Source organism: Nomia melanderi, chromosome 8 (assembly GCF_051020985.1).
Source record: "Nomia melanderi isolate GNS246 chromosome 8, iyNomMela1, whole genome shotgun sequence".
In the NCBI taxonomy this organism is placed as follows: Eukaryota; Metazoa; Arthropoda; class Insecta; order Hymenoptera; family Halictidae; genus Nomia; species Nomia melanderi.
The window spans coordinates 12580573-12604934 of record NC_135006.1 but is presented as its reverse complement, the minus strand read 5'-3'; the positions used below and the strand labels follow the sequence as shown (position 1 = coordinate 12604934).

Here is a 24362-nt window from a genome sequence, read left to right as displayed (position 1 = left end):
CTCTTTATACGACAATCAAACAAGGATCAATTTATTGTAATCAATTAAGAGAATCACAGTCGGTGGGATAATCACGTAATCCGATTATCGCCGCCTGTTCACTTGGTTGTATTCGGTGTTTTGTCTATCGTTGCGATCCTTTAACCGAAAGAAGAACGATCGAGCTTGATCAGCGACGAAACGATTCGTTTCCAGTTTCAATTCGATTCAGTTCATACGAAGACAAACAAGAGGGAGAGAGTAGTATCTGCATCGATCAACCGAAACGATCAAGATCAAAAACACGTAACGGTGATACGCACAGCCTGGACCAGTTTACGCGTAAACCAAATTAACGAAAAACAAGGAAAAAAACGCAAAAAAACAAGTAGCCTCGGTTAGCGTTGTGAACCGACAGAGTTCTCGTCGTCTCGAGGTGTAACCTTAAAAGTTGAGTCCTTAATGGTTAAAGTTCAATGAAGCTCGTGTCTTCGTGTTCAAATACAGAAGAAGCCTCAAGAGTTTCAAGCTTAAAGTTTAAAAATGAAAGTGTTAATATAGGCGAGCAATAGCTCTCTCGCGGAGAAAAGTAGTAGCTCTCTCGTGGAGAAAAATGGCTTTCCCCCGAAAAAGTACGTTAACCTTCCTAAGTTTAACGATTAAAGTAAATACTCGAGCGCCGAAGACTCCGGTGTCGAGCCCGAAGCTCTACAGGTTTCAAGACTCGGCGGCCAGGACTCGTTTTTACAACGCTGCCCTCAGTTCGCAATTCGCACGACTGAAGAAAGAGGAACCGTCTGTTCTCCGTAAAAAAAAAAAAAGAACTAGCTCGTTCGGTACAAATGTACGCTCTAGAGTTTTCTTGCGCGATTAGTCGAGACCGTACGCGCGAAACGACCAACTTCCACTGCGAAACATTCGATCCGGACCAACGAACGAAACGAAAAAACGAAGAATAAGAAAAAAAAGGGCGCCGCGCGCGGAACCCCCTAGAGGTTCCGACGCGCCGGGCCGCGCCGCGTTAGAGCAGAAAAACGAAAGAAACATAACCGAAAGGAACAATTTTTTCCCTTGTTTAACCGGTTTATCCGTCGACAATGAATGATCGACCAGGGGGCTGGCCATGTACTTCTTTGTAAATACACGACGACCCATTCTGAAACACGTATCGAGGTTTCTATTCGATTTTACCGAGAGGGGGTCCTTGAGTATACATAAAATACACTTTGTCTCTCTTTCTCCGCACGGCGGACCTATGGATTACGTATCCCTATGCTCTAATTACCAAATATAAATACTCTACTCTACTGTACTCTAAACTTTACTCTACTCTACGCTCTTTGATCTGTCGTTCTAGTCCTTTTGTCTCGGCTCGCGACTCCACAGCGACGCTACTTTGCACGATAAACTCGTAGAGAGGAGGAGGAGCGCGCGCGATTGGCCGCGTGGCTTGGAGTCGATTAGTCCCTGCGGTTCTCTCTTTTTCAATTTATTTGACATAGAGCAGCGCTGTTCGTCCACTATCCGCTTGCAGCGAAGGAAACGTTGGACGATCGTTCTCAACGAAGCAAAATTAAATAGACGCACGTGGCCCGCATAGTTGCCGATTAAATTCCAAGCCAAGTGGTTAAACGCGCGGAAGACCGCCCCCGAGATTTCGGGCGTCGGCCTCGTCCTCGTCGGGCCACGGAATTGCGGCTGGAAACGCGGGGCGACCGGTGAGTGACCGTTTCCACTTCGAATTGCGGTGGGCTGCGCGAGAAAGCTGAAGTTTCAGACCTCGGCGTGGGTTTCCAGGAATGGTGGATCTAATGAAAATTGGGATAACCACGGAAGCGAGCGAAGATACGAATTTCGACGATGCGAAATGGTGCAGTGGCTCTCTCGCGGAGAACTGTTGCTCTTTCGCGGAGAAAGCGAGCGCGCTCTGACGGAGGGAACCGGAAGCTTCCTCGAGGAGACACGCGGTAGCTGTTTCGCGGAGAAATATATTAGCCTTCTCGTGGAAGCGAACGACGGCCTTCTTAAAGGGAAAAGCGATAGCTCTTTCGCGGAGGAAAACAATAGCTGTCTCACGGAGGCAATCTGTGAACCTCTCGCGAGTAAAAACAGTAGTTTTCTCGCGGCGGGAAAAGATAACTACCTTGAGAAAGCAGAAAACATCTCGTCCCGAAAGAAACTCGGATTGCTCGCGCGGAGAAATAACTTCGTCCGAGAGACAAACAGTGGCTTTCTCGCGGAGAAAAAGCGTAACCGCGTCGAGGAGAAGATTATCTTCCCGAAGTGCTCAGCCCGGATCCACCGTGTTTCCGAAACTTTGCGGCCCGAAGAAAATGATCTCGACTAGAGACCGGCGAGCAATCATTCGCCGCTGTTTTGTCTCTCGCCGCGGCGGTCGCGATCGTCCGGCTAACCAATTGGGTTTATGAAAGTTTCATGAAAGGGAAGCCCGGTCGCCGAGCGGTCGCGTTTTTCAGCGGCGTCTCCGCGAGCCGAACTTTACGCTGTAAGATATAGAGAAGTTTGTAAAGTATAGGAAACATAGCGGGAAGGGGCTAGCCCTTCCACGAGGCGCTCAGCGAACGCGAACATGGTGAAAGAACGAGAGGAGACGAGACGGATGTTGCACACTGTATCTGAGTTTTGTACCGTGAAGCGAAACACAACACAAGTTCTGCTCGCCAGTAGTTAGACATCACACGCGTGTATATATAATATATATTGTATTGTTGCATTATTTGCCTAAAGTTAACGATAGGTCACGTTATCGCGAAGAGACGAACCGCGGCCGTCTTCAGCGAGAGATCGTAGCAAGACGATCTCTCGGTGAAAACGTTGGAACGGTTCGATCCTTCTTCTTCCTCGCCATAAGGATCGTCTGTCCGGTGATTAGGATGATTGTAGATTATAATATAAATAGTCCTGTTGTAAATAGATGATGAAAAATCGCTGATTTTATGATAGAGCGCGGCGTGGACGGGAAACCGGGGGGCGAACGCGACGTGTCCCGATCGTTCGATTTTAATCAAGCGAGAGGCGAGCTGCAGTTCACTGGCCGTCTCCGTTGAGAATAAAGAGATACCGACCCTGGGGAATGCGACAGAGGGAACAGCTGCCGCCGGTTTCCCGTCGACCACGCGGAATTCGTCGTTTCGTTGACCGTTTCTTCGCAGGTCGTTCAGAGGCCTCGAATATTCTCGCTGTTCGATCGATTGCTAAGATCCACTGGTGGACGCCAGGTCCCGATTAGCGTGTAAGGAATTCCGATAGATTAAGTCCTAGCCAAGGTAAACCAAGAAGTTGAACGTAGCATTGTAAGAGGAAGGAGGAACGCGCGGTTGAACGAGATTATGTGGCGAACGACATCGCAGAAACTATGTACGCTGTCCGTGATTTTCGGTCGACACTTCACGGTATCTTCGGTTTGTTCTTTACGCTTTCGATCTTCGTACGTTTGTCCGCTTTTTTTTTCTCGGCCCCTCAACGTTCACGTGAATCGTTGCTAAACCCTCGCCTTGCGATTTGCTCGAAGATTCTGTTACATATAGCCTCTCGTTTTGAATTTTCTACGAGATGTTCGACATCGAAGCAACGTTGAAACAGTCGACGGTTCCACGATTGAGTCAATCTGTCGCTCAAATATAATATTAACAATTGAATATTCAACCGGTCTCGATCTAAAAGCACAGAAGGAAGTGCAAGATAACGTAGTTGCTCGCTTATAATCCTCGTTTCATCATTTCCCGTCAATTGTAGCTTCATTTACGCACAGTCGTGCCATTTATCCCCATTTCCTTCGCTGAAAGTGCCAAGTTAACGCGTCGACCGCCACGAGAATTTCAAGTGCTTTATGCAATGTTTGTTCATGGCACAGGTAAATTATAAATAAATCAGAAACAAATACTGTCGACCTGATATCACTCTCCTGAGTTCGCGCCAGTGCCCAATTACTTATTTCATTAAACATTTTCATTCGTCAATAGTATTCTTGTTTCCAATCTCACATTCGTATTATTCTTTAAATTACTTGCAACTAATTCGAAAGCTCTGCTCGTTAATAACCATCGCAACAGTCAACGCGTTCGTTACGCGACAAACTATGAAACATTTCCGAACCACGACACGTTCATCTGTTTTGAAGCATTTGCCGGACTCGACGATTAGTTCCTTTATTGAATTCGATTCGAAGTCTGCACGATCGGTGATCGCAAGGCAAGCGGTTAAAAGCAAATCGCTTTTCCATCTTCCCCCTGCCCCCTGTCGTTTCCGTTCCAACCCTGCCCGTGTTTTCGACACACGCGTCACGCACGAACCTCCGTTATCAGCGACGATTCGCGCCGTACAACGAAATGCGATTACGTTTTCATCTACGTATCGCTTGCATCACCGGGAAAAATTGTTTAACTAACCCGAAGACGGGAAGGTCGAGGCTTATCGCGCGGAATAGACTTATCGGCAACGCTGATAGAGTTCCTTCAGGGATAACGTTGTAAACGATCATCGATAGAAGCAAGATGCTGCGTCTAGATCATAATGCAGCTACCTCGAGGATTTTCCTGCAACTCGATAGATAATGGAACATGCTTGAATTTGAGGGAAATTTGGTATATAACATTTTGTTGGCATTACGATGTTACACATTAAATTTATATTTGCTTATATTTAACATTTATACTGAAATTTCATTGATATTCATAGTATGCTTCAGGTTTCAATTTATAAACTGGTCACGAACCGGAAATTTGTGGATGCGTCTATTCTATCAGAAGAGTTGCGTCTTGTTTTCTTGATATTGGAAGTCTTACAGTGCAATTCAGTGAAGCTGGAGTTAAAAAATAAATTTGTTTTCTCGTTTATTTTTTCTCTTTCAAAACTAAATGTTATGCAATTCATTGAAGCTAGAGTTAAAAAATAAATTTGTTTTCTCTTTTGCTTCCTCTTTTTCAATACTAAAAGTTGTGTAATTTATTGAAGCTAGAATTAAAAAATAAATTTGTTTTCTCTTTTATTCCGTTTTTTCAATACTAAAAGTTGTGTAATTCATTGAAGCTAGAGTTAAAAAATAAATTTGTTTTCACTTTTGCTTCTTCTTTTTCAATACTAAAAGTTGTGCAATTCAGTGAAGTTAGAATTAAAAAATAAATTCGTTTTCTCTTTTATTTCTTCATTACCAATATTCAAAGTTACACATTACAATGTACAATTCGCTGGTACCAAAAAGAAAGTCCACTCCATCGAATCTCAGATTCATCGACGAAATCATTGTGTCCCGTAATCTTAGCTCGCAGCGAGTATTAAAAATCCACTTTGCAAGCGAATCAAATCCGCGAACACCGATAATAAAACATCTCCCGAAGGATTACGAGCGAGAGAATATTTCCACGCGAGGATCGCCTCGAACGGAGTCCGATTATACGCGAGGTATCGATCTTCCCGCGGCGTTCTTCTTACCACGGAGCGACAAAGCTTTATCTTCCGTCTTCTATGTATAATTCCTACTGTACAGGAGTGCGTGGGAGCACTCGGGTCGACCGGGTCTCCCTTGTAAAATCGTTGTGAGACGTTAAGCCGTTTTATGCCTATGCTCATTATTATTGGCATTATTAAGCTGCCAATTGGTCGTGCGTTGGCTCCTCGAAATCGATCAGAACGAAAATTAAAAGAGAAAAGAGAAAGACTTCTCTCTTCAATGGACGCTCGAACTACCATACGGAACAAGATTGAAGATTTCAATTTTAAATCGCTTTGAAAGAAGAACTTAGATTTATATTCAATATTAATCGAAATATATAAATCACATTTACAGGAAATGTATCGTAAAATGCAGTTTTGCAATGCGAAAGATCACAGAAATAGATATTCTTCAATTATGGTTGAACGTTTCGATGCGGCGATGATGGAAACCGAAGTCAATTGAAATTTTAATAGACGCACTCTTCGAGTTCTTAACGGAAAATTACAGAATCGATTTGTCTTCTTGGTAGTTCCGGCGTTGAAAGGATGTAAGAGTTATCGAACGACCAATTGATTGGCGACACGTGTTAATTGTTGATGTACGATCTCGTTGAGAACCCCTAAGAAAACTAGAACCGAGGTAAGCTCCTCGAGAAAGATGGCGGCCGCTTGCTATCGGCGCAACGAGGCGAAACGAAATTCCAAAATGGAGGACGTACCGTCTAACGAGCGATCGATGGATCATTAAAAGCGAGTCGATTAATAGGAACAGCAAGGCGCTCGATCGGAAAGGAGAGAACTTTAACGAGATTCGCATTGCTCTAAATTCTAACCTCAGCCGTGATGCCCCACAAATTGTTTGTTAAGTCATCCCATAAACAATGTCGTTTCCATGCCAACTTCTAGTATGGAAAATGAATACTTATCTTTCCTTACTCTCCCACATATTGACCATCCTGTGTAGAACCCATTCCAATTTCTCGATTACTTTCCCAATGGCATCCTCGAAGTGGCATCGAACAATCTTACACGGCAAGATGAGAAACGACGTTACTTATGGGACGACGGAATCATCACAGAACGACACGATGTAATTAAATATACTAATTAAATACACAACGTATACAGATGCTGCAAAATTCACTTAAGTCACAAGCAAATAACACTGGATCTTGATCACTTAATCGTGGAGATTTAGCTTCAAAATGTACTTTTAACCTATGTTAATCGGTTAAAAATCAAATATACAATTAGTACATGTACAAAAACTTATTATTTCCGGGTGTAGATCACAGCTGCCAGTAAGAGGTTACAGGACGCGTCGATCGTTTCCGGTTTTCCGACCTCGTTGCCCGATCGCAGGTGGCGCGCGAGCAATCAGTGAGAAGCGTGACGAGCGACCGACGTAAGAATCAATTCGTTGTAATTGAGTCGAAAGTGCAAAAATATACAGACAATTAAATGTTATTTACATCAGCTGCCGTTTCATTAAGAGCCCGCGCTCGGTGGTGCCGCCGAGCGCGGCTTAATTACCCTGTCCCGACAATCGGATCCCCACATCCGTCCTCGAACTTCCGCGGACAACCAGTTTGTCCGACGGACGGGCTAACTTCCGGAGTGCTGTTAACGAAGCAACCTGACGCTGAATCTGCGCGTCTCGTTCAATGAAGGTGGGTATCCTGTTAGCAGAACGGACGATGAGAATGCACAGATACATTCGAGTCGCTCAGAAGCCACGGTGTTGAGTCGATTTTTTGATATTCTCTGATTTTTGTCGATTTCAACCATTCGCGCTCGAGACATGACTCTCGGTCACCATTTGATTCGATGTAACAGAGTTACAAAGTGTTACGTATAATACTAAGATTCGTGTAATACATCAATACGCGAAATATTTCTATAAAATAGCTTTGTTTCTTAATTTACGTGTGCTTCCTCATTGCTTCGTTTTAAATAGCGTCGTCTATGTCTCATCGGAAAGTGTCGAATATTTCTAGTGAAAGGATGTCCGAGTGCAAAGGATTAATGAGATAAATAATCTTCCGTTCAGTTATTAAAGGATTATTAGTTATTACTAGTTTCTCCGTTTTTTCTGGGTTAAAAAGTCCTTTTTATAGCTTCCGAATGCGTCGAATAATAATTTCAGAAGGCAGAACATTAATTTTCTTGATATTTGTTTTAACGTTGGATTCTCTGAGTGACAACGATTTATTTAGGAAATCGAACATTTCGTGATTTTCGCCTGGACAACTACCCAGAACTTTCGAGCTCTATAATGGAGGTCTGAAATCGATCTGAGACACCAAACGATCGTTAAATATATTCGACCGAAATCAAAAGGTGTGCTCGTGATGTCGCGAGCGCAGTTTGAAACCAGCGACGAGTTTTTTTACTGTACGAGCACGTCATCCGAATGCGAATGGTTTAACGAAGCAATCCAAACTTTGAAGCTGTACCGAACGATACGTACTCACGGGTCGCTAAATCACCTGCTTCTGCAGAGAATGAAAGTTAACGAATCGTGTCCCCGGCGCACAGTGGGGTATTTGCTCGATCAGACCGGCTGAAATTAAAGACAGGTTTATATAGACTTTTTACGAGGGAATACGAGAATGAGATGTAATAGTATACAATAGTGTGTAATTATATTGCATACAGCAATAAATTTATTGATATAAATCATATACAGCTTCATAGAAGCATTTACCGATTTTAATTTACTGATTTTCTGCAATTTCTCCATACTACTGAGCAAATTAAAGAATCACAACATTTCTGCTGAGAAATAGCTGAAGTTGAAAGTGACATAAATTTATAAAAAATTCGTTTCGAAGTATTAAACCTTACGTCCTTAGAAAATATCTGTTCGAAACACTGCAGATCGTGACACCTGATCTGTGACAAGATCATTCGTGAAATTGCACGACTGAATGAAATATCGATGATTTGCATAAAGATTCATGGTAAAAAGGTAAACCATTAAAGGTAGAACGTATACTTACATAAAAACTTTGATACTAAACGAAATTTAAAAGTAAAACGCGTCGAAAAATGCCTGACTTTCGGGATAGCTCGGCACATTTCGAATGTTCCAAGGATAAAGAAATTTGTGGAACATCGTTCCCCGCGTATTCAGCCATCTCGAACAGCAACAATTTTTCGGTACAGGTAAAATAGTTCAAATGATCTTTCGGCCGGGCTGATCGGTGGAACAACCGACTGTGCGGCAAAGAATCGATTGCATCGTCGCGCCGGCCGGATTGTTTCGTTGCTCTCCGCTCGGAGTGTCTTTTGTTCAACGTAACGTCATAGACGTTGAACGATAATAATCGTTTCATGCGATTCTACCGCGGTGCTCGTCGTCACACGGGGGACTCGCGAATTAGTCGGCCGGTGTGTCGCGACGAGAGCGCTAATTGTTTTTCAGAAAGGCCTGATTGGCGTCGAAATGGCCCCATTGTGCTGCCCGGACAATAGACCTCTGCTCTGAATCGCCTGCATTCCACAATATAATATGTAGGACGGTTTACAGAGCTCTCCGGGCTAGGACTGGGATCAAACGTCCGCTTGGTCTCGATCAAGGAGACTTCTGAGTAGCTGCCGCAGCTAAACTGAGGCTGCAAGACTCTGTGGTCGCTTGGTCTTTCAATTAGAATATGCATTAGCTACCAGAACTCGAGAAGTTATTTAGAGAAGTTATAACCTTCAGCTGAAGGAGGTTCTGTGGATAGTGCAATCTTCATCTGTAACTTCTTTTTATTTCGGCAATGCTTTACAAGTGATAGACCTTTAAATATTCGGTATTTGGTTGCTAAAGTGAATCCAGATGTACCTTCTCCTTTTTCTTTAAGTATTATAGAAGTTATTTCGATACTTGGATGCTTGGATCTTTGGATCTTGGGCTACTTGGATATTTGGACGTTTGTTCGTTCGAACGTTCGGATATTCATATGTTTAGATATCTTTCACATCAAACGAGAAAATACCAAAACAACTCACACGTACTTGAACCAAAAAATACCGTTAAACTTCTGTTTAATAAATTTATTTAGATTTATATTCGTACCAGTGCTGACTAAATATTTCCAGAAACATCGAAGAACCACAATGTCCGAAGGATCCAGTCGGTCCCATCGCTAGCCGTCGATCCAGCTATTATATCATCGCTGAACCAGTTCTCCGATAAATAATAAGGAAGGTAACGAGGTTCGCGAAGAATGCCGCTCTTTTATCGTTAAGTAGTTTCCTGTGTTGCACGGTCGCGATATCGGCGCGGCCGATCTCAATTTTCGGCGATTAGGGAACACCGTCGCGCGCTCTTCCGTCCCCCATTTCCACTTTCCTCTCTTTTTCATTTTACCAAGAATTCGCCGGAGGAGCGTGTCGCGAGATAATTCACGATAAGTTACATAAATAAATAGAAAGATAAGCCGACACTCGACGGAGAGAGTTATTCACGGTTAATCCGTCTGAGCTCGCGCTCCCACCCTTAAGTATTCGTACACAGCTTTCATCGGCTTCTCGTCGCTTTCCGCCGCGTGGCAAATCATGTTTCCGCTGATTGCCTAGGTCCCGACGATCCCCGAAATCCGAAATTACCTAACGCGCCCCTTAAACGAATGAATCTTTCAATAATCCGCTTACAGCGGCTTAATTCTGCGCCGAAAAGCACACGCGACTCGTGTAACACGAACGTGTAAGACAATTAGGGAATAATAAATAACGAGTATTTAGAATGTTTGTGCAATGTTTATCGGGATAAATAATTTTAGTCTCTCTATTGTATTCTTAACAGAAGTATCGAGCAATAAAATCTACTATTTTCTCGAGAAAATGACGAAAGTGCATATATCAAGCCTTTGTACTCGGCAATATTTTTCTTGTAGTTCCAGTTATGTGTATAATTATATAGTTCTATTTTCTAGTGAACATTTGGACGTCCATACGAATCCGAAGTTCAACTGCTGATTTTCAAAACGAACGAAACAAACATGGTTGAACGTATCGCCGGAAATCGCGTGCAGTTTTCGAATACGACTAGCTGAAAAATGAAACACACGTCGAACAATTTTTCAAGTTTCACGCTGAAAATGTAACATTCATTTGACAACCCTTCGTCCGGTCCAATTCACCGAGAAAAATTACACTCGTGTCGAATCGGTTTTCAAGTTTCATACTCGTCCGAACTGCGACCCTTCGATCGAATCCATCGAGAACGCCGAGCGATCGAGATCAACGGGACCACAAGTTTTCAATTCGACCCACCCCCCATCCCTCATTCTTCATTCCATTCCATTTAATTACGAGCGATTCGATATTTGCCCGAGATCCGAAAAAAAGAGGCCGACAGAGGAGGGATGAATTGTTTGTCGAAAAGCCGCGGCGAAAACGAGCCCGTCCCGCCGGTTATAAAGTTGTCAGGTGCCACTCTGTATATACGGGGTGCACAATTGCTATTAGGTTGGCTGAAACGTTTTGTCGTTTATTTTTGCGATGCTGCGTCTATATTACCTGTAATGTTCTAATAAACATTGCTGATTGACGAATTAAAAGACGACAGAACATTTTCGAATGAAATACGCAACGTATACTTCCGCATAGCTACAATTCGTATAACTATAGTTATATGCGCAGCTTTCAGAAATTTTTCAAAATTTTTCAATTCCTTGCTGCCGGAAATTCGTCAGAAATGTTCGATTTCTCGCAATCAGAAATTCTGAGAAACTTGTTGGTCTCTCTGTCAGAAGACTTTCCAGAATTCTCGATTCCTCGCCATCCCCCGGGCGCAAACAAGTCAGCCAACTGGTCGTTTTATTGGCCGAACTATGGAAAGATAGCGTTATTGCTCGGAGATACGGGGCGCGCCGAGAAAACAGATAAGCGGGCTGTTTTCGCGCGGACACCGACAGATAAACGAATTAACCTCTGACTCTGGCCAACTAGCAATCCGCTGCGACGACGTTGCACTGTTTTCCGACGCGGTTTTTCCACGTTCGACGGAATGATCGTTTTCTATCAATTCCGGGAAATTCGAGAAACTAGAGACCTTGGATCGCGGGAAACGACGGCGTTTCAGATTTCTTGCCAAGCATACTGAAGCTTGGCTAATTCAGTTTCTCTAAAAACCAAGAACACCTTTGGTTCGACAGAAAATGAAGATGCTCGATCGGTAGAAATATAATGAATAGCACCCAACTATTCCTTTTAAATAAGAGATTCTCAAAAGAATAATCCAAAGGTGATGAGAAAATGATTCAAATTTCAGTGCAACGAACCACAACTTTCGTTTGGTAGCCATCAATCTTTCTTTCCCTTGTTTGTTACCCAAAGAAAGGACCCGAATAATATTTATACACGGGGAACAAAACAATGCTGCGATTGACAGTGAGTATACTTGTCGTTCGTTGATCTGTTCAGCCCAAGACGAAGAATTAACGAAGAAGATCCGCACACAAGTTGACTGGAATACGATTAACCCTCTGTCTCCGAGTCGCTCCACCCCCATTCCTCCGTTCAAGAGCCACTCGCTTCGTCTCGAAACGACAGACGGGGAAATAAATAAGCGGCGGTGATCGTTCGCGGGCCCGTCGTTATCCGGCTAGCTATGCAAATTGCACATCGTTATATTTCCGTGGCCGTTCGCCGAGAGACGAGCGATATCCCGATGCACACTACGCGTGTGCGTCGAGTGTCCGGATGGACATAGAGGATCCTCCGATCGAAAAGCGCTAACCGACGCAATGTGGTATTTGCTCCATCAGAACGGCCGAAATTAAAGAGAGGTTTACATCGACCTTTTACAAACAAATACGAGAATGTAATACAACCGTATACAGTAATATACAACTATATGGCATGTAACAATAAATTTATTAATATAAATTATACATACTGTCGTATAAAATTTGTTCCCTCTATTAAACCTCAACCACTCAACTGCGGTGCGTTAAAAAATGAAACGCGCTGATTTTGTATTTGTCCATGATGTAGACAATTTATGGGAATTACATTCGATTTTTATGGAAAAAATTCTGTGCAGAAAGCGTATGGCGCCGTGACACGAGAAGCAAAGGGGTTAATGTGCATTGTAAGGCTGTTGCTATGACAGAAGGGGTATACACTGGGAAAGGGGGGTACCAACTGCCTAGAAAGAAGAGCAAGCCATCCAGGGGGAGGGGTTAACTGGTAAGGAGGCGAGGCGAGGGCGGAGCTAACTGAGGAAAGGGGATGGGCCAAAGCTGTAGGGGTGGAGCCAGCCGCCCAGAAGGAGGAGCAAACCTCCAGAGGGCGGAGCTAACTGAGGAAGGGGAAGGGCCCAAACTTCTAGGAGGTGGAGCCTGCCGGTCAGAGGAACAATGGGCCAAGGCAGGGCGGAGCGGAGTGGAGCAGGGCGAAGCGTGTTGTGCTTAGATCATTTTGTTTCAATCTTTTGTTTACGACTACTACACAGCCTTATTAGACGACTACAGGACCATATCAGATGTGCAGGTCATAGTTCTAAGTCCAAATCAGATTACACTACTCGCTATTAGTTTGTCTCGTCAAGTTGAACGCGCTTGACGGTAAACAGACTTCAGCTTCGACGTATCTTGCTTGTCCATCTGGACATCTGGAAATGCAAGAGAAAATTAGGACTAATCTCCGAAGCGGGATTAACCGGAAGGTAAGCGTCTCGGAGGTAAAAGACTCCTCGATTCACTGAAACGGGCTCGATCGAAGGCTTTAAATATCCCTGCCTTTAGGAAACTTCTTAAAGGTTTTATTGGGTTCGAAAGTGGAGGAGAAGTTAGCACGAGAATTTATTCAGGTATATTTCATGCGCACGCTTGGGTCTGCCGATTAATTATCGGCGGCTTGAATACCCTTTTTACCCTTTTCCATGGGTCTTGATTTCTCAAGAATTAAGGGGGGAAATACCTTTAGACGGATGAAAACGAGCTTATCTCTATGAATTTTTTTGTACAGGAAAGGATTGTTTTACATTTTTGAAACTTTGGTTATCATTTATTATATTCTTTCTCTATTACAACGTATTTTTTGTTTTTCAAAATATTTAAAAATGGCGGAGTTTTGTCCCTGTTTTTCGGGAAGATAAATGTCAGCAAGACATATTTCGATATCTAACACTTACAGTTTGTAGATGAAGTTTTCTTTTCTGATCCTTGCCCCCTTCGTTGTTCTGCATCTTATATCAAAATTATTGCTTTCTACCGTTTTCAGAGTTACTGTTCTACTTTTCGCTGTTACAGCAATGATTGAAGTTAGGCTTCGAGTGACCGAAGCTTCAAGACTCAACCTTAAAGCTTCGAAACCTGAACCTGACCCTTATGAACCTTCAATGTTCTAGTCCTTAAGCTTGAAAACTTAAACTGTCCGTTGCTACATTAACCGCACAGTATTACTACGTAGGTTGCCGCAGAAGTTTCGGAATCCATTTCTAGCCTCACCATATATTTTCATAATGCTTCACATTTTTAAGTTAAGAAGTAATGGTACAACTCAATTGGAAATGCATTAATGTTAAAGAAGAACATTTTGAGAAACAATCAAATCATTAGTTTATTCTTATCTGACATTTCTCATTCTTTCCCGAAACTCTCGCGGCAACCCGTGTATAACAACTGTACGTAGAACAATAAAATATACACGATAATAACTCGCCGGAAAATGCGAAACTCGTACGCCGAACAACTCTAATTGCACGCTCGCGTCGCGACGCTTTACTCCCCGCGAAAGGTTGCACCGGGTTAACTAAACGCGTTACGTTATCGACCCATCGTCCAGCGATTCGCGATGGGTGCGCGATAAACTAACCGTTCGCCGGGAAATACTAACCATCCCGACGTAACGATCCTCGCGAGATACGAGCCGTGCCGCATCGGCCCCCAATTTACAATAATTTTCGCTGGCCCGGTAAATAACGGAGGCCGCGCCTATGTCCTTGCACGAGGAGATGAATTAGGGCGGATTTACAGCGGAGCTGCGACGGAAGCTAAGGGAGCTGTATCGGCGATCAATGCGACGATGAAATATCTTCGACGCGTTCGTTTTCGAAGTTACGATGCTTATCGAACGATGTCGATAGGTATTATTACAGTCACTAATAAGTGTTATTGCTATTATTATAATCGTTAATAACTATTGTTATTTCTTTTATAATTACTAATAATTATTGTTGTTTCTGCGATTGCTGTTTGTTTTGCGATTTGCGAATAATTATTGTTACTATTAATGTAATTGGTGATATCTGTTATCGCAGCTATTACATTTCCTAACAACTATAATTGTCACTACAATTGTTAATTACGATTATCACTAACAATTATTTCCACTATTACGATTACCAACAACTAACATTACCAATATTACAATTATTAATCATTACAACGTGCCAAATTTTTCACATTCTTCTCCCTCATTCCCTTCGCCATCAAGTCACAAAACAAAAATTGCTATTAACACGTTGAACGCCGCACGATTTCATAGAGGAAAATACACAGAATGGACAAAACATAATATTAAATCATTTAATCGAGTTACATTGTTACTATTCCACGTTCATCCACCTGAACGTCATCGTATTAGGTAGCATTATTTATAATATAGAAATGTTTTCATATAATCATCGTTCAATTGGACTACAGTAATTCGATTAGGTCGGGGTCACCGGTGACCCCCACGGAATTCAACGCGTTAAATCATTATTTATCGTTTCATCATTCGAAAAGATTGCTGCGAACGAAAAATGCGCTCGACATGCAATTATCTATATCCTTAATCGATTGCTGAACGTAGCTACTCGTGTTCCAACGTAAATTACAAAGCTACTTCCCATTAGAAAACAAAAGAATACATGTTTCCGCGTGCAGACCCGCCGCAAACGCACCCCCGACGCGCCACTGTGGTCGAAGTATTCAGAGCGCGCCACCTTGGACCGCGAGCAAAGGGTTAACCGCGGCTATGAATTATTTCAGAGACCGTTTAAGGGCGGTCGGTGAAATACGGGCGATATTTTCCGTACGACAGCTCGGGGCCGTGGGCCGTTCAAACGGCGGCGCATCGTTTTTACGAGTCGCGGGGAATTTTAATTAACCGGCGGACCCAGGAATTAATTACGGCCGACGCTCGGTGCCGCCGATGCTACCGAGCACGGTGAAAAACGGAGGCCGGAGGTCCCGATTCATTTTCCTGGCTAAGGAACTTCGCGGTCGGACTGCGGAGTAAAGGGGACGAGTTAACTCGTCGTTCGTGCGCTCTGGTTAGCTCCCAACGTCTCGCCTGTCTGGCGGAAACTTTTTTCGCGGCGAGTCCCCGTTGAAGTCTGTCCGAATTAACGTGGTGTGATGATTATTAAAACTCTGTAATTATTAGATTGAAATATTGAAGTTGGAATGTTGAAATGGAAATATTAAAATTGAAATATGCGAATTGAAGTATTAAGATTTTCAACGGAACTTAATAAATAATTCTATAATCGATTGTAATTACTGTACGTAACCAACATAACAATTCCTTAATTAATTGCTTTACTCAATCAATTACAATACTATTAAACTGATATGTAGAAGTTAGAATGTTGGAAATATTAGAATTGAAATGTCGAAATTGAAATATCAAAATTCTCAGTGGAACTGAATAAATAATTCTATAATTGATTGTAATTATTTTACGTAACCAACATAACAATTCCTTAATCAATTACAATACTATTAAATTGAAATATAGAAGTTAGAATGTTGGAAATATTAGAATTGAAATGTCGAAATTGAAGTACCAAATTTTCAATGGAACTTAATAAATATTTCTGCAATTGATTGTAACTATTATACGTAACGAACGTAACGATTCTTTAATTAATTACAATACTTAAATCTCTATGATAACCAACAACCCGTTTCTAATCATTATTAGATGTTAGTGTCTATCTCCATAGAGACTGTTTATCGTTCAAGTTATCTCGTGCGTTCCTTCGAGGAGCCCCGAGAGATGCAATCCGATCGTCCGTGCCCGCGTCCAAACTACTTAGGACAGGCGCCAAGATCTACAATGCCAAGAGATCTCTTCCCCTTGGCAAGAATCGCGAGCCTTCGCTACTACGTTCCTACATCCGATACCCCTTGACCGTGCTCCCTGCGATCGCATCGCGCAGATAGGTGCCCGAAACAAAAGTCTGCTATGCCGTTGGTAGTTCGAGAAGCGTTCTGATAATTCAATCGGTATAAATCGCGAGGAACCGCAATGTTTGCGGAATCGTTCCAACCGAGTACGCTGCACTGCCACTTGCGATAATATTTGAACAATTCACCGACACAGTAAATGACGAGATTTCACGAGCAAACTCTCTGGACAGTATTCCGATAGGGTATCCTAGATTTCAAGGTACTCCAACGATTGACTAATAAATTAACGAATAGATTAAATAATAAAGATTCCAGATGAAAACCAAGTTACAGAGGCAACTTTGATACACCTAGATTAAAACACAGCAATTCGCAGCTGTACTCCATCAGCAACGAAGATCAGCAGGTGAAAGCGTTTCCAGCAAATTCCTTCATCCCCAATCTCCGCAATCCCCTATCCATCATTCCATGACACTTGCAGCTAACATTTGAATGAACGATTCAAGCATTCTTCCTAACTTCTTACGAAGATTAGGAAAACACATTTCGTCTAATCCTCTGACAACCGATACCATCCCCTTTACAACCCAGAAACCGAGAAGTCAAGATTCCAATGACGATTCATCCCTTAACCTCCTTCACGACTATACTCTAGAACTACTGTCTCGCTGACAATTCACTGAAACTAGAAAGAAATTTCAGTTACATCCACGTTCGCTTGGAAACGCAACGATTGGCAATAAAAGCCCATTCGCTGCTGTAGTCAAAGGGTCAATCGCATCTCACAGATCCCGAACGTTTCTTCGCCGAACTCGTGAACGCGAAGATCCATTTCGGGATCTATGAAACATTACGTCACCGAAATTCGGCCGACACTGTGGACAAAGCGTCGAAGAAACGCTTCGAGCGTAAACAATGGCGCGGCCTCGTCGATTCGGGGACAAGGAACAGGCGCGCGATAAGGGCGCTGGGAGTCATCGCCGATAGCGGAGATAAAGCTCGATAACCCAGTGCCCAGCGAAAATATATAACAGGACGAAATCGCGGGTCGCCGCGAAACTCTCGTTCCTCGGCCGGAACATGACCGGGTGCCGCGTATTACGTCTGCTGCTGGCCCTGGCGGCGCTGTGCTGCGTTGACTGCCGAACGGAGAACATCGCTGACAAGGAATGGTGGGAAACCGCGCTGGTCTATCAAGTCTGGCCAAGGGGCTTCCAGGACAGCGACGGAGACGGCGAGGGCGACTTGGAGGGTACGTGGAACGGTTCACCAGGGAATCCACAGGTGTTGCTAGAAACGCCTAACCCCTTCGTGTGGTAGCTAAGCGCAGGCTGCGGCGCGAGGAACGAACGGCTCGAAAATGGGGGAACTCCAGTAACGTGCGGTGAAAATGTAGTGCTTAAATTAGGAGGCTTAACGTGGTTTCTGTTATCTTTGGGAAATAAGTCGGGGAGGGATGGTTGTTTTTTTGGAAGAATGATCATAGGTATCATTGCTGTAGAAAGAAGATGTATATTTATGATAGCAAATCTAGATAAGAATAGTTAAGTAGGTGTATAAGCTAAGATTGAGTATACCACTGAAGATGAAAATAGAGAAATTTGATGATGTAAACGAGATCAGGCCATCTTACTCGGAATTACATTAAGTGTGCAGCAGTAGGTGCATGGTAGTTTCATTATTTACGGTTAGAAGAGCTTGAAACTCCAACCCGGAAACAGAGACTGCTTCTTAGAAGTTGGCAGAGTTGTTTTCTGTCTCAACATCAGGTACTACATTACTCGGAGTTCGCTACTCAACGTATAGATACACCGTAATGAGAGGGTAGGGTATGCCATTTCAGGCAGATTATGGAAAGGAACGTCATCCAGAATGCTGACATCGTGAACCTAGTGTCGACGTGCTGACTCGGACGCTCGATTCAGCGGAAACGGCCTCGGCTAGGTCCGAGCAGCGGATACGTGGCCGAGACCTTAAAAATTTCTGACTGCTAGTCTACGATCGAGAATTTTCCATCAAAATTTGGGATGAATGTTTGATTGATGTAACTGTTGGCAGAAATGGAGGAGAATTGAATGGTAATCTTGAGGAGAAAGTGGATGAAGGACTAGCTGACTAGTGCTTAGTTAGGTAGCTAGTTGAAACTAACTAGGTGTTATAATGCCCCGTGATCTAGTGTAATTACTCTGGCATTTCAAAGAGTCCTTTAGCCAGTTAATCAATAGTAGTAATAGATGGTGTTCGATCGTACGTTGCGGACCAATGAAATTACCCTATGAATATTGGGAGACTCGCAAATGGACGAATGGATTTTGGTTGAATTACCGATGATTTTCACTGTGTTTTACAATAATTGTGGAACAGTTAATTATGGTCGTTAATTGATTGGAGATTGCGTAGAAATGTAGTCTGATATTTAGGAAAATTCAATGGACCTATTTCACTCGCAACTTAATACGGTAAACTGCTTAACATTAGAACTACCGGATGGGCCAGAAATATTGAAAAACATAAATGCTTCTCTGAGAAATCATTGAACTAGTTGATTATATAATCGCTCGAACTAAAAAGAATTAATATAGGTCAATTTAACTGGTCGGTAGTCTTAAAAACGATATAGAGGAATTTTCGAAACGCTTATTAGGTTAATCTTTATCTAGTTTTAATTTCCACGAAATGTTTTACGGTAAAAGTCTTCGATAAAATAGAAACATTACAACCTTCGCGAGAGAGAAGTTTAAACTAACGTTGCCGATCGGGCCAGCCTACTTTCGTAATATCGACGGGGTATCAGGTCGCTCCGAGAACGGGGTTGCCGTGTCGGTCTCGTTTATCATTCGCTGGTCAATGTACCAATTGAAGTTACTTCAGCATTCCCGGCGAGTCACCGATAACGAGGCATCGATACATTATCGTTCGACGGGAATCGTTATTCCCGGTGCGTTCGACGAAAGGAATTCGCAATTGAAAACGTCGAAATTTACAAAAATTATGATCCTACGATTCGAGCTAGGATTACCTCTAAAATAACCGAAGGGGTAGTTATTCTAGGATTCTACACTATGAATAATGAGTACAAGACATTGAAACTATATTTTCTTCTCGTATGAAATACACAAAATTTACATTGTATCTTCAAGATTATTACTGGATTGTTTTTAACTCAAGAAAAAAAATTGAAGGTTAACAATGGTCAGTGTTCAGTTTAATCTTTCTGAAGCTGATTATCTCCGGAGTTCGATCCACAAAATGTTATATAGCTCGAACGACGATCTAACGAAAATTTGGAGAATTATGTAATTTTTTTGTATACTTAAGTTGACCCTGAAATGTATGGATTCTGAATACAGGTATCATCAGTCGCCTCGACTACATCCAAGAACTTGGGGTTGATGCTATCTGGTTGAACCCTATTTACTCATCGCCTTTAATCGATTCTGGATACGACGTTTCAAATTACACCGACGTAAATCCAGTTTTTGGTAACTTGGATAAATTTGATTTGTTGATAAAGAAGGCGCACGAGCGTGGTGAGTTTCGTGTGTCAACAATTTCCATTTGAAATTGAAGAAAGCATTGCTCTGTACGAGGTACTGTTCCGCAGATATAAAAGTCATTTTGGACATAGTACCGAACCATTCTAGCGACAGGCATTGGTGGTTCAAGTGGTCTGTTGATAAAATCGAACCATATACCAACTATTATGTCTGGGCGGACGGATCTGTGGAATGGGGGAAACGGATACCACCTAATAATTGGGTATGCCACATGCTGAGATAATTTTAGAAGGTGTAATATTGGTACTCTTGTTCTTTATCTCAGGTGAGCACCTACAGCGAGGAGGAGGGTTCTGCTTGGACATGGGATAGAATAAGGAAACAGTGGTATTATCATAAATTTCATCAATCCCAACCTGATCTCAATTTAAGAAGCAAAGATGTGATAAAAGAATTAGAGGTATATTATTAATGCTATGATAATATTACACTTTGCAAGTCGATTAGACATTGATATGCTTTCAACGTTGCAGAGTGTTTTTCGCTTCTGGTTGGAAAGACATGTTGATGGATTTCGTATTGATGCTGTGTCATATTTGTTCGAAGATGAGGATTTAAGAAATGAACCTGTTGCCGGGAATGGAAATTACACTAAAGGACTACCTGAGAGCAGGGATTTTGTATACAGAATTCGATCGTATATTGATAATTGGGTAGCAAAATTCAAGAGTACTTCAAAGTATATGCAAAGATGTTGATTTGTAAGGAATTACTTTCTTGGTACTGATATTAATCTAACATAATTGTTTGCTTGTAGATTGCTGATTGTAGAGTCTTTTGATTCTGATGAAACATTAGTGAAATATTATGGTAACCGTAATAATAAGGGGATTCCCCCATTTAATTTTCATTTTATTACCTCTATTCAAAATACTAGCACAGCTGGGGATATCAGGTGTGTTATACAAGACTGGCTTGAAATGATTCCCAATAACGCAAGCACAAACTGGGTGGTAAAAAGATATATGATCATAATTCATACCTGTTCTGTGTATTTGGTCTAAAAAGGACATATTTTTTTCTATATTTTCAGCTCTCCAATCATGATAATCCTAGAGCAGCTTCGAGAATTGGATTAAATCGTGCTGATGGTCTCAATATGCTTAATTTATTATTGCCTGGCCAGGCATACACTTATTACGGAGAAGAAATAGCAATGTTAGATAGGAAAATTTCATGGGCTGACACGATTGATCCTATGGGTAAATCGCGAAGACCAAACACTTATGAAAAATACTCTAGAGACCCAGCAAGAACACCAATGCAATGGGACTCCAGTACATCTGGAGGATTCTCAACCACTAAGAATACGTATCTTCCTATACATCCTGATTATGCAACAAGAAATGTGGAATTGCAAAAGCACATGAACCAGAGTAACTTGAACACTTATAAATTACTTTCTACTCTCAGAAAAGGAAAAGAGTTCACTCATGGCAATTATGAGTTAACAACCATAAATAACGATTCTGTATTTATTTTGAAAAGGTTTGTATGCAGTATTTAGAGACTCAAATACAGATGCTCAATAATGAGCCTCTTTCATTTGTGCTTAGATTCTTGGAGAATTATTCAACTTATGTTGTTATTGTTAATTTGGGACTGCGGCAAGAGACAGTTAATTTAACTTCAATATATCCAAACATAGAGGATTCCATGGAGATTGTTGTTGCCTCTAGCAATGCTGTTGTAACTATGTAAGTTGAACTTTGCATTCAATCTATTATGAACCTTGTGGTACCTACAAGTAACATATAATTGCATTCCCTAGGAAAACTGTTTCTGCAGAAAGGTTGATACTCAGTGCCAATGCTGCATATGTTTTAAAAGTTACAGAAATAATGGAGCCAGATCCAACAATTCCAACATCGACTACTAAAAAGCCAGGGCATAATTCTGCTGCTGATTCAACGACAATGTTACAATTAATAATAACCATAACTTTAGCTGTAACATTCTTATTTAAATGTTAAATATTTTTATACGCATAAATCCTCCTTATATAAGAATCAAATTAATTGTAGTGGACAAAGTATTTCTTCATTAAACGCTTGTAACTATAAAAAGAACCACAGTACATGAATTCATATTTCATTCCACACCTGTAGTACATGTGCCCACGTTGATCTATAGATAATGAATCTATTTTTGTTGCGAGACATTGGCCCCAGGTGTTGAACCCCCCAGTCTGCATTGCCATTGTAATCCATATCAATGATAACACAAATACTCCTACTATCTAAGTATACTCACAAATTCGAGAATGTGTGAAATGACTCATAGCACCGCATGTTATATAAACTGACTTGCTGGCACGTGTCATTCAGAAGCCAGTTGCATATATACCAATATCATGAACAGTCATGATATTTCGACAGTGTAGATATTCAAGTAGTACAGATAGGAATGCATCGTCCACTGTTCAAAATGTAAATCAGTCTAACACAAGAAACCGTGTTGGAAACAAACTCGATAATAATAAAATTATACGTTAGCCGACCATTAAACGTCGGTTCAATAAAAAAGAAGCATACAACCGGCATTTGCAATTAAAAACGTGAAAAACAAACGAGTGAAATCTACGTTCCACGAGTTAGGTGGTTCGACGGTTAACATCGCAGCAATTCGAACACAAAGAGACAGGTCAAGAGCGACTCGGTATCTGCAGTGGACGAGGGTTAAAAACATCGTATACTAAAATTATCTGTTACGAGTCGAGCGTCTTCTAATTGAAGCGGCGAGTCGGACGGGACGCAAATATATTGGAAACGCCGCGAGCGTATCTCGCGCGCCGATAAGAGTAACGGAAAAACAACAATAGGGGTGGCAAAAGCAATTTCGCCGTTGAATCGGTATCTATTCGTGCCTATATTTATCTCGTGCGTACGCGTCCGCCTTCATTGTTCTATTAAGCGAGACCGATCGTCGACGGTCAGCCCAAATCGGTTCGGCTTTCGTAAACACAACTGAACGTTACATATGTATATATTCTGTCGTCATATCGGGAAACAAACGAATGTGTAACGGAAGAGACGATGATTCAAGAAATCCGTTAGTCGGCCACTCAGATAGTAAACGGCGAGCACGGCAGAAGAAAGGTAGCATGTGAAAACAATGGAATCCAAAGAAACCACTCACCTATTCTGCGGCAAGCCCGTCTACCACGCCATACGAATCAACGGGACCAAAGAGAAGCGATGGGACGCAGGTTTGCTATACTCATCATCACCACATACGATCACCGTGAAATGTTCCCGCGACGCTCGAGTCGTTAACGGATTCCCAAAGTCGCGAATTTGAATTCGACCAATCACCGCGCACCTGTCTATTGTTTGCATGCCCGCGCACTGTTACGCGTCGGTTTATTGAAATTCGATCGGTCGAAGTGAAGTTACGAATCAAAATATCGACGAATTTCGATGCTCGATCACTCTCGTAAAATATAACGAAACAAACTCGATGGATATAAAACTTATTGGATTGACTTGTTTACATTTGACGCACTTTGGAACTTAACCGAACTTAACGCACTTATTTTCAGAATCGATGAACGACAATCTCCGATATTACACTATTAATCCGGTTTGGATGAACGTTCGTCTGTTCGTGTTCTGGTTTCTGTGGGTCATGTTAATAGTAGTGCTGATTGCATCGGTTTTATCTTACTGCTGCCTGCTGCCGCAAACTTGCACAAGATCTGGCGAAGTACGTATCTCGAACACGACAAACACAGTGAGTATACACGAGCGTTTTCTACGGGTTTTAACTGACGGAAATATTTATGTTTACCACGTTGTTGCAGTGAGTATTCCGGACATCGTAACTACGCGAAATATGTACTACGCGTTTATATACAGCTTGTAATCTCTTACCAAATAAGTCTACCAACAAACAGTGTACATGTCTAGACCGATAAATGTAGCATTTTTGTGCTATCAGCACGATAGAAGATAAGCATTGGATTCCTCTGCTCGCGTTAGCTAGCATTCAACGCAAATGCGAAATAAGAAATGGAATGAGGTAAATAATTGAAAGCAAGTGAACAGCATATAAGTAAAGAAAGTAGAGGAATTTCTTAGGATAAGAAATTATTTTTTATAAGTGATTATAATATACGGATTATGTAGTATAGTCTGCGGGACATATGTATTGTATGTTTTCTTATAATAAAATAAATGAAAAATATATACAAACCTGTCATTCGAATCACAACTCACCGGGCAAATAATCGATTTTAAAAACGCGCGGGGGA

General features: G+C 41.9%; 2 protein-coding genes and 1 long non-coding RNA gene across 5 annotated transcripts in view; 2 read left to right on the top strand and 1 right to left on the bottom strand.

Moving 5' to 3' along the window:
- LOC116427458 (uncharacterized) overlaps positions 1-23655 on the bottom strand; it is a 267123-nt gene extending 243468 nt beyond the window's left edge. For both annotated transcript variants that reach the window (XR_012999112.1, XR_004235071.2), the window contains exon 1: positions 23249-23655. This is a non-coding gene — a long non-coding RNA (uncharacterized LOC116427458). The remainder of the gene's footprint in view (positions 1-23248) is intronic.
- On the top strand, positions 17634-22158 carry LOC116427454 (maltase 2). The gene is made up of 9 exons (XM_076370007.1): positions 17634-17805; positions 19904-20083; positions 20158-20312; positions 20376-20510; positions 20584-20789; positions 20868-21063; positions 21144-21598; positions 21667-21807; positions 21882-22158. The coding sequence occupies exons 1-9, from the start codon at positions 17634-17636 to the stop codon at positions 22081-22083; spliced, it is 1842 nt and encodes a 613-aa protein (XP_076226122.1). The 3' UTR covers positions 22084-22158.
- Positions 22450-24274, top strand: LOC143174777 (uncharacterized). Of its 2 annotated transcripts, none has more exons than XM_076369824.1 (3): positions 22450-23318; positions 23652-23815; positions 23913-24274. In XM_076369824.1, the coding sequence occupies exons 1-3, from the start codon at positions 23225-23227 to the stop codon at positions 23913-23915; spliced, it is 261 nt and encodes an 86-aa protein (XP_076225939.1). In that variant the 5' UTR covers positions 22450-23224; the 3' UTR covers positions 23916-24274. The 2 variants fall into 2 exon arrangements, with proteins under 2 accessions (XP_076225939.1, XP_076225938.1); XM_076369823.1 differs by having other exon boundaries at positions 23652-23842.
- Positions 24275-24362: the final 88 nt, after the last annotated feature.

What these genes read in the sequence shown, in the direction of transcription:
- LOC116427454 (XM_076370007.1), top strand. Translation starts at nt 17,634, where the DNA reads ATGACCGGGTGCCGCGTATTACGTCTGCTGCTGGCCCTGGCGGCGCTG. An exon ending in AAAGAAGGCGCACGAGCGTG is followed by an intron (nt 20,084 to 20,157) that starts GTGAGTTTCGTG and finishes ACTGTTCCGCAG; the next exon opens with ATATAAAAGTCATTTTGGAC. An exon ending in AGCAATGCTGTTGTAACTAT is followed by an intron (nt 21,808 to 21,881) that starts GTAAGTTGAACT and finishes TGCATTCCCTAG; the next exon opens with GAAAACTGTTTCTGCAGAAA.
- LOC143174777 (XM_076369823.1), top strand. Translation starts at nt 23,225, where the DNA reads ATGGAATCCAAAGAAACCACTCACCTATTCTGCGGCAAGCCCGTCTAC. An exon ending in AGAGAAGCGATGGGACGCAG is followed by an intron (nt 23,319 to 23,651) that starts GTTTGCTATACT and finishes ACTTATTTTCAG; the next exon opens with AATCGATGAACGACAATCTC.